This window comes from Alligator sinensis, unplaced genomic scaffold (assembly GCF_000455745.1).
Source record: "Alligator sinensis unplaced genomic scaffold, ASM45574v1 scaffold1295_1, whole genome shotgun sequence".
NCBI classification, from domain to species: domain Eukaryota; kingdom Metazoa; phylum Chordata; order Crocodylia; family Alligatoridae; genus Alligator; species Alligator sinensis.
Window position 1 is genome coordinate 108,408 of NW_005841880.1, and position 9,725 is coordinate 118,132.

The following is a 9,725-nucleotide window of genomic DNA, read 5'->3' on the forward strand; positions in this document are numbered from 1 at the left end:
CCCTGTGGTGGTGCACGGGGGCAGCTTCCCAGGGCGCCGGTCTCCCAGGTCGCTGCCTTGCAGCTGGCGCCGAGCAGCCTCGAGCCCCGGGGCCTCCGCGGCCGTAGCGCACAGGAGCAGCAGGGTGTCACGGGGGTGGGGGGGATGCCCCGGCCCCAGCCCCGTCGCGCCACGTCCCGTCCCAGACTGCAGGGTGCTGAGCCACGGCCACCTTCACTGCAGAAGGGGACACGGTTCCCCGTGCAGACTGAGCAGCTCTTCGGATGAAGAGCCCAGGGGGGCCTGGCAGGGTCTCGCCGAGTGGACCGGAGCACACGCATGTGCAAACAGGAGCCCCTGACCCCTCTGTCTGCTCGCAGGCCTTCCCCCTGGCCGCGCTGCCCAGGAAGCAGCCCACGGTGCTGGTGGTGTGCGGACCGGAGAAGAACGGCGCCATCGGCTTGGTGTGCGCCCGGCACCTGCGGGTCTTTGTGAGTACCCCCCTCGCCCCCGGCTCAGGCTCGGGCTCAGCTCGGCGCCGTGGCGCTCTGGGCCCTTCCTGTGCCCGGTGCTGAGCCCCGCGGCACCCACCCCGGTCAAGGGGGCCCGATCCGATCCGCTCGGCTGGAGCCGGGTCCGGATTTCGGCCAGCGGCAGGGAGCAGCTCAAGGGCGGGCGGGAGAAGGGCGCTGGGTTTGGGGGGGCCCATGCTCTGCATCCTCCCTTCCACTTGCAGGAGTACGAGCCGACCATCTTCTACCCCAAGCGGTCCCCGACCCCCGTGTACCAGGACTTCACCACCCAGTGTCAGAAAATGGACATCCCCTTCCTGTCCTACCTGCCGACCGAGGTGAGCGGTGCCGTGGCGCGCAGGTGGGCGCAGCTCGCTCCCCTGCCACCCCCACGGGGAGACCGGCCTCGTCCAGACTCTCACGTCCAGCCACAGGAGCCGGGGCCGGGCCAGGCCGGGGCTCAGCAGGTCTCGGGTGCTTTGCGGGGCAGGGGTTTCAAGCTCGAGCATCAGCATCGAAGCGGGGCAGGGGCTCGGGTCAGGCAGTGCTCTGCCTGCAAACGGTGCCGCTCCTGGAGGCCGGACTCCCCTGGGCGCGGGCGGGGGGCGCCGGGGGCTGCATTTGGGCTCGGGGTGTGAAGGCTGATGGCTTTTTTCCGGGCATCGGATCCGAGCAGCAGGATTCCAAGCAGTCCAAGCCGAGCGCGTCATCGGCTCCGGCCCCCCACAGGGAGTACACCCGGCGGGCTGGGCCCTGCAAAAGGCATTCCCGCGGCTGCCACCCCGCGGGGGCCCGGCCACCCCCTCCTCTCTTTTCGGTGGAAACCTTGGCCTTCCTCGGAGGAATGTGACCTCAGCTCACTGTCCCGGCCGGCTCCGGCGCACCGCAGCTCGCGGGCCAGGCTTGAAAAGCCTTTTGTTCCCCGAGCCCAGCGTCGGAGCGAGCCCTGGCACCGCGCCCCGCGGAGACTCTGCGAGGCGGAGATCAAACACGCCGGGCTGCGAGCAATGCGCCCGGTGGTGCTGGCCGGAGGGCTCGGGACGGACGTGCCTCGAGGGCAGACCCTTGCTACCCTCCACCGCTGCAGCCGCTGCCTGGCGTGGCCTGGGCACGAGCTGCTTCGGCTGCAGCTTCCCGTGGGAGAAGACACCTGCCCCTCCAGGGCCTGCCTCTGGCCTGAGCAAGAGCCCTCGCAGGAGGCCGCTGGAAGACAACCCCAGCGGGCCGAGATGGGAGCTCGTGCTCCGTTCCCCTTGCCGGCCGGCCGTGCACGAGCTACAACCACGTGCTCTCCTCCTGTCGCCTCCCCCTGTGCCCGCTGTGCCGAGAGGCAACGGGCATGCGAGCGTCCCTGCTGTTGCCGGCTCGCTGCTTGTGTTTGCTGGCAGGTGGCTGGTAGTAGCACCCGTGGGCTAAAATCCGGTCCGGGGAGTCTCTGAAGTCCCACAATAAAGAGTCTGGGATGGAGGATGCTCGCCTGTAGTCTCGGGGGGCACCTCCGGGCTTGGGGCTGCACGTAGGTTGCCTGGCAATGGGTGCGGGAGCATCTGCAGTCCCAGGGTGAGGGTCGGGGTGGAGGATGCTCGCCGGCTGCAGCGCCGCGCACGGGGCTTGGGAGGACTGAGCGCCGCCTGCTCCGTCGAGGGGGTTGTTGGAACAATTGAACTTCTGCTCAAATCGAGACAATGTGAAGTGGCTTTGGCTAAATTTGACCTGGAATACGAGATATATTTTAAGAAAACCTGTGCTGTGGACTTGGTGAATGCTCCCAGCACCCGGGGTGCCTGGGGTGTTATTCGGACCCCCCTCCCAGCCCAGCCCACGACGCGGGGTGCCCAGGGGAGCAGCACGCGGCGCTGGGGTGCAGGGCCAGGGGCCGAGGCGGTGCCCGCGGGCTGGGCTCCGACGGATGCGGGGGTACAGGGCGGCTGACGGGGTCTCGCCCCCTCCAGGTCCAGCTGATCAACGATGCTTACAACGTGGTGATCGACGCCATCCTGGGCGTGGACGCCGAGCCGGGGGAGATGAAGGAGCCCTACACCGGCATCCTGGCCACCCTGAAGCAGATCCGCATCCCCATCGTCAGCCTGGACGTGCCCTCAGGTCAGGCCCCCCGGGAGGGCACAAGGGCAGGTCCTCGCCGCACCGGCCAGCCCTGCGCGACGGGGCAAGTCGAAAGCAGCACTGGCGCTTGGCTCTGACATGGTTAAGGCCTCCCTCCTTGCCCCCTGCCACCTGGGCTTGAGGGCCCTCCACCCAGGGCCAGTCCCCCCATCGCCACCAGCTGCTGCCCCTTGCCTCTCCCGGGGACAGTAGCCGTCTCAGGACACGTTCAGGGCACTGCTAATAAATAACACGCTCCCCGAACCGAGACATGATGTCATTTAAAAACACATCGGTGTCTGGGGCCAGGCCTGGGATTGCCATCAGCGTGCACCGAAGGAACCCACCCCGGCCCCGGGAAGAGCAAACAGGAGGAACCCACCCCGGCCCCGGTGTAAATGCCCCCTCCTTCCCCCGTGGAGGTGTTGCTCCGGAGCTGCCAAGTCCCACCCGAGAAGCAGCCGCATTTTGGGGGCACCACCCTGGTCCTGGCAAACCCAGCCAGAGCTCAGCATTCGATCGCCGGGGCGCTTGGCACCAGGGCTGGAGCCCCAGAGACTTGTCATGGCGAGGCAGGGGCGCGCAGGGTCGGGGCCAGGGAGCCAGGAGCCGCGCTGCGTCCCGGGCGTGTCCCCTCCTCCCTGACGCCTCCTCTCTCTTGCTGCCGCAGGCTGGGACGCGGAGTCCGGGAGCAGCGAGGGCATCAGCCCCGACGTGCTGGTGTCGCTGGCCGCGCCCAAGCTGTGCGCCGCCCGCTTCCTGGGCCGGCACCACTTCGTGGCCGGCCGCTTCCTCCCCTACGACGTCCAGAAGAAGTTCGAGCTCAACCTGCCCGAGTACCCGGGCACCGAGTGCGTGGTCTCCCTTTAGGGAGATGCTTCGGGGTGGCATCAGGGACGCGGAAGGAGCAGGCAGGCATCTGCCCAGCTCACAGCGTGACCCACCGGCACCGTGGGCCTGGCACAACCCTCCCCAAGCCCAGCTCAGCCCAGGGCCCTCCGGGTCAGGCCGCCCATTTCCCCGCGCCGTGCGTGCAGGTCGGTGCTGTCCATGGGGCGAGTCCCCGCTGCTGTAGCTGGAGGAGCTGGGGCAGGGGGGAGAGGGGAGGACAGGAGCAGCTGCCACTTGCCCGGGCCCCCCCGGCCCTGCAGCTCGGTGGCAGCTTTTCAAATCGGTGCCGATGACTTCGCCTCCGCTCTCCGCCGTGGCACCTTGCTGGCTGGGGTCCGGCATGCCGGGGCGGCAGGGCGGGGAGCAGGACGCTGAGAGGCGGGGGCCACCCTTCTCGAGCAGGCAGGGCAGTGCCCATCCCCGGGAGGGAGCTGAGCCGCCTGCTTGCAGAGGGTCGGCCTCCGGGGACCGCGCCGTCAGGCCCACGAGTGCTCGAGCTGTCGCTCACACGCAAATAAAGAGGGCCTGGCACCGTCTGCCCGGTGTGGGGTGTTCATTGGGTCCTTGGAGGTGGCGGGGGGCGAGTGCCAGACGCGGCCTGCCAGACAGCGCATTGCTAGCGCTTCCAGCCCCGTGCAAGCAGGTCTCTGCCCTTTCCTCACCCTGTGATGGGTTAGAAAACTCCTGGCTGGGGGTGCGAGGACATGGGGTTGCCCCAGCCTGGGGTGGCAGAGCTGGGCTCCGGGGCCCGACAGGCCGGACACGGACGGCACAAGCGAGAGCAGCCCCTGGGCGGCTCTAACTCACACAGGACATGCATTGCTGGACGCTGAAATAATCTGAGACCCGGAAAGACTCCAGCCTTAGAAAGGGGGAAGGGGTGGTCTGCCAGCCAGGTCGTGCTGAGCACCCCCGGGGCCAGATCCCGCGCCCCTCCAGCTGCCGCTGGAGCCGTCCCCTCTGCTGACAAAGGAGCGGGGCTGGGGTTGCTCCCGAGCGCCCGACCCCCTTCCTGCGGCGCTTCCCCGGAGCCAGCCTGGCACCGGCACCGCGAGCTCATGGCAGGCTCTCCCCTCCTCTCCTCCGCATTCCCGAGCGCATCCAAGTTTAGCAGCTTTGCACAAACACGGCTCCCCCCTCCCCCGCGCGGGGCAGCGCCTCGCCTCGCCTCGCCTCGCCTCCCAGCTGGGCTGCTTTTCCTCTTGACATCCCTCCAGCCCAAACCCCAACAGCTCCCGTCCTATTTCTGGCGGCTCCCGGCACAAACCAATGGGGGAGCGAGCCAGGGAAAGGCCTCCTATATAGACCTGCAGTGCCTGGGACTTTCCAGTTCCCCATCAACCTGCTGCGGGACCGCACGGAGCCGGGCCGAGGAAGGGGAGACGAGGCCAGGCCAGGCCACGGGTGGGACCTGTCCTGCGCCGTGCGCCGAGACCCCGGGGCAGGCGAGATGGGGGCCCTGGCGCCTGCCCTGCTGTTCCTGGCTGCGCTGCACTGTGCCGGGGCTCGAGGTAAGGTTTCCTGACGCCCAGCGGGACCTGCCTCCTGCTCCCGCTTCGGGCTGGAGGGGGACGCGGGACTCCAGCTGCAGACCCCCCGCGCTCGGGGCTGCACGCGGCTGTCTGGCTGCGGACCCCAGGGTGCTGTGCTCCCCGGCCCCCGGTGCTGGAGCGAGGGGTGGCGTGCAGCGAGGGCGAGCGTTTCCAGCACCACACGCAGTGTCCGGGAGCAGACGGGGGCTATAAAACAAGGCCAGATGTTTGCTGGCTCCAAGGGATCCTCGCGGTGCAAGGAGCTGCGGCCAGCCGACGTCCCTGCCAGGGCTCCGGCCCCCGGGGTGCTCTGCACCGGCCCCCGGCTGCCGCACCTGGAAACCATCTGGGACCCCCCACCCTGGGGAGCCTCAAAGAGCGCCTGGGTCCAGTGTCCGGGCCGGGGACCTGGCCTGGGAAGAGTCACTTGCCCTCCCCCGGCACCCAGGGGCTAACGGGCAGATCCGTGGGTGCAAAACCTGCCCTCCACCGCTCGCGGGCCAGGCTGCAGGGAGCAGTCCCCCGGGCAAGGCGAAAGCTAGCAGGGCACTGGCATTGCACCTGGCACTGAGAGCAGCCCAGAGACCCTGGTGACAGGCCGCCCCGAAGCTCAGACAGGTCACGGGGGGGCTTCCTTGCCCTCCCCTGTGCCCTTTTGTGGAGGGGGGTGGGATGCTGGTGGTCCGTGCACGGAAACGCGAGGACAAGCTGGGCGAGCTGAGGTTATTTAGTCCGGACAAGAGAAGAGCGAGGGGGGATTTGATCGCAGACCTCCAATACCCAAACTGGGGTGACAGAGGGGATGCAGACGGGCAGAGGGGACGGGACTAGGCGCAGGGGCCTCAAGCTGCAGCAGGGAGGCAGAGGACGGAGGCGAGGAAGGACTTCCCCGCTCCGAGGGGGGCCGAGCTCGGGAACAGGCTGCCCAAGGAGGCTCTGGCATTTCCACCGCTGGAAATTTTCAGGAGCAAGCGGGACAGAGACGTGGCCGGGCTGATCCTGCCTAGACGTGGGCCCTGAGGACCCTGCCAGCCCGACCTTCCCATGTGCTCTTCACATCCACATTCCCCTACTCCCCATCCCTTCTCGTTGCCCCCTCACATGCAAAGACCCCTCAGTTTTTGCAGGCCATGCTATTTGCATGTCATATTTTTGCATGCATACGACTTTCCACACCATCCTCTTTGCAGCAGACTCCTACGGGAGGAGACCTGTGCGCACAACCCAGGGGCGGACGCTTATCCTGCTCCAGGCTCTCACCTTCTCGGCTTATTTTGCCCTGTGACCCTGCCCACATTTGAAGGCAGTTTCCCTGCTGCTTTGCCACCGGGGAGCTGTGTTCAGGGGCACCCCAGGACTGCCCGGTCCAAGCACAGCAGCCCTGGGGCACCGAGGTCAGCCCCAGCCTGGCCGCCCCGCTCCCTCTCTCCAGCTGGTCCCAAGTCAAGAGTTTTCCCAACTTCTTCAGGGTAGGTTTGGGGCAGGTAGGTCAGGAGGTTTGGGGCAGGTAGGTTTGAGGCTGCCGGGAGAGCTCAGGGGGTGCAAGCAGGGAGGTTTTCTGCTTTTGGGTTAGGATAAGGTGTTCTCTGTTTCGCGCCCCCCTGCAAAGGGTTTCCGTGACCGGGCGCCGGGCTAGTCCTCGTGCCCCGAGAGAGACTGGGCAAGGCTCCATCCCTTTCCATGCAGCTCGTCCCCTGGACCCTCCATGGACCGCATTCAGCCTTCCCTCCAAGACCTGGTCCAACCCCTTTCCGTGCACCTTTCCCAGCTCTTCTGTCCTCGTTTTGAGGGGCGGGGACCCAAGCCGCGCACAGTATCCGGGGGGCGGCTGCACCAGGGATTTACGAAGGGGGAGAATGAGAGTTTCCGTTTTGTTTGCAATTCCCTCCTGGGCAACTCCCCCCGCGCCTGCCGGCTGCCCAACGCCGAGCTGATGGCTTTAGCCAAGGGTCCATGATGCCTCCCAGAGCTCTTCCCTGTGCAGTAACTGTTCCCGTAGAGCCCAGCATCGGGTACATCCATCTGAGGTTATTTCCCACCCCACGTGCATCACTTTGCACTTTTTAGCACTGGATTTCACGTGCCACCGGGTTGCCCATTGACCTTTCTGTAGCTCTTCTCAGCCCGCTGCGGCTGAGCCCTCAGGGGGCTGGGGCTGGCCGGTTCATGCTACGGATGCAATCGCTGGTCCGGATTTGAGCGTTGCGCCTGCAATCACGTCTCCCCAAGCCCTGCTTTTATTTAGAGGCTTAGCAGTTGTGCTCCTGGCTTGATAAAGCCCCAAAGGCCAGGCCCTTCTCTCCCGGTGATCAGCTTTTGGGAGGGGGAGCGGGGAAGGGGGGCAGGGTGCAGCACGGGGCAAACATCCGATGCTTTTGCCCTCCACTTCCTCCAGCAGAGCCCGAGGAGAACGATTCTCGCCTGGCCAAGACCAAGCCACCGGGAAAGCGCAGGAAAAAGGTGCCCAACGGGACTAGTCCTGACGTGGACACAGCAGGTAACCCCCCACACGTCGGAGATGCTGGCACGATGCGGCGGGTCCAGGCCTGGCCCCGCTATGGAGTCGCTAGGCATCCTGGCCAGGGGAGCGAGCGGGCACCGAGGCACCAGCTCCCTCCCACCACTGCCCCTCTCAATTTAACCTTTATGTATTTAAATAATTGAACTTAAAACCCAGCTCTGAAACCCTTGGGGGCTCCCTGTCCGCGGGGACAGCCCCTGCCCCAGTGCAAAGCCCCCACCGCTCCCTGCACGTGGGGTGCCCACGTGGACACCACCCCCTGGGGCCGTCCGTGCTGCAAGGGGCCCTGGAAGAGCTGTCTGAATGCATCGCTTGAGCTGCATTTGCATCTCGAGACCGGGACCCCAGAGTGCTGCGGGGTCCGGCAAGAATTAAAAGCACCCTGATCCAATACCAGCATGGGCCCCAGGGATGTCCCCAGCAGACCTGCCCGGCTGGGACGGGTGCAGGGCCATCCCCGTTTGCTGCAGCCTGGGCCGGGGGGCGAGAGACTTGATGAGGCTGGAGGTCTGCAATGGCTGTTTTATCCAGGAACATCCATACAGAGCGACACGCAGTGCAGAGGCAATGGTCTCGCCATGGTCAGGGGTCTGCCACGCCAGCCCCAGCCAGCCTCCCGGGAGCACCTTCCCCGTGTCACGCCTTCCCCTTTTTACAAAGTGCCACACTGAACGAAGGCAGACGAGGTTCCTTGGGTGACTGAACGAATGCTTTTCGGACAGCAGCCACCCCCGCAGACTCGGACTGCCATGTCCCCATCGATCTCTTTGGCCAGGTCAGCAATCTTCCAGCTTAACTGGATATCACCAGCCCCCTTTATCCTTGCCCATATTTCGATGTCCCCACGGTCAGGTTGTGGGTCTTGTAAAGAGCGTCAGCCGGTGTCAATCTTCCAGTTTTGTTCACATCATTGTCAGGGATTTTGAGCAGATGCTTGTGACGCCTTCTTCACATTTGGCCTTCATTTGTTATCAAGGTGCCTCCTTTTTGGCTAGCATAGCTTTAACCGGCCAGCGTCCATCTGGCCAAGCTTGCGCTGCATCACACTCGACGGTGGCAGAGGTCTTACCCCTTTGCGGCAACTCTGCATCTGACGGTGCTTGCCCGGTCCTTCCCGCATCATCCCGGATGATTTGGCATCCTTCATTTTGGACCCGTGTCAGGGAGCTGAGTTTCTATACTCATGTTGTAGTGAAGTCCCGTGTGCGACTCTCCGCATCGCAGGGCCGTCGCGGGGTGGTGCCAAGCAGACATCGTCTTCCCCCCTCGCTTTGTTAAGCAGGTTCTTCACGTTGTGCCAGTCCGTTGCACTGAGGAGGTTTGGGGGTGGACGGTCTCACGACGCTAGTGATACACTTGAGCAAAGCCTCAAAATCCCTTGGTTTGAACTGCAGCCCATCGCCAGTAATTCCAGCTCTTGGGACGCCACGGCACGCAAACATAGCCGTTGTATGCCGGACAGCTGTTGTCACTGGGGTACCCCCAAGCATCACCGCTTCTAGGAAATTTAAGTGGTCCCTGTGGCAGAAACGCCACCGTCGGTGCCCCTCTCCAGACATCTGACTCTGCCAGCCTGGGAGGCTGGTGTTGAATCCCTCGGGGCGGGGATCTTCCCCCTGTCTACATGACAAAAGCCTGGGGCCTGGGAGGCAGATGCTCTGGTGCGGGGGGAGGCCCCGCTCACCGGCCCAGGTAGCCAGTGATGCTTTTTAAATTGGTCGGCTTGTGGCCAGCACTGGCAGCTTCGATTGGACCGGGCAGCTGAGGTCAGGGAGGTTATTCAAAGGCCCGGGCCAGGAAGAAGGAGCCTTTAGTCATGCGGTCATCCAGGTGAATCTGAACCTGGGAGAGGAGCTTCACCATCTGAACCGGGCTCTCTCCTCATCACCGCATGCTCAGAGTGCCCTGCCTCCGGAGGAAACTCCAGCCACCTCTGGACGATGCGAGTGAGTAACCTACTCGAGACTAGACTAGATATTTAGCTTACAGTAACTCAGATGCGAGATCAAACGGCTACCTCAGCCACCCTGGTTTGCTCTATGGGATCCCTCTGATATTTCCATGATACTGCTCTACCTTTTACCCTGTTTCCACCACACCCCTGTAATCAATAAAGTTCTCCTTGTGACCGGTGTGGGAGACTTATTGAGGGGTGGGTCTGAATTATGCCGAGGAGGCCCCTTAGGT

At 64.8% G+C, this 9,725-nt stretch overlaps 2 protein-coding genes across 2 annotated transcripts in view; both read left to right on the forward strand.

Moving 5' to 3' along the window:
• Positions 1-4,015, forward strand: part of YJEFN3 (YjeF N-terminal domain containing 3) — an 8,148-nt gene extending 4,133 nt beyond the window's left edge. Inside the window, exons 4-7 of the mRNA XM_025196339.1 lie at positions 360-470; positions 716-829; positions 2,444-2,594; positions 3,265-4,015. Coding sequence (XP_025052124.1) covers positions 360-470; positions 716-829; positions 2,444-2,594; positions 3,265-3,464 — 576 coding nt within the window. The 3' untranslated portion in view covers positions 3,465-4,015. The remainder of the gene's footprint in view (positions 1-359; positions 471-715; positions 830-2,443; positions 2,595-3,264) is intronic.
• An 816-nt stretch (positions 4,016-4,831) lies between these two features.
• The window catches only part of CILP2 (cartilage intermediate layer protein 2), a 26,641-nt gene continuing 21,747 nt past the window's right edge, over positions 4,832-9,725 (forward strand). The window contains exons 1-2 of the mRNA XM_025196551.1: positions 4,832-4,996; positions 7,413-7,514. Coding sequence (XP_025052336.1) covers positions 4,936-4,996; positions 7,413-7,514 — 163 coding nt within the window. The 5' untranslated portion in view covers positions 4,832-4,935. The remainder of the gene's footprint in view (positions 4,997-7,412; positions 7,515-9,725) is intronic.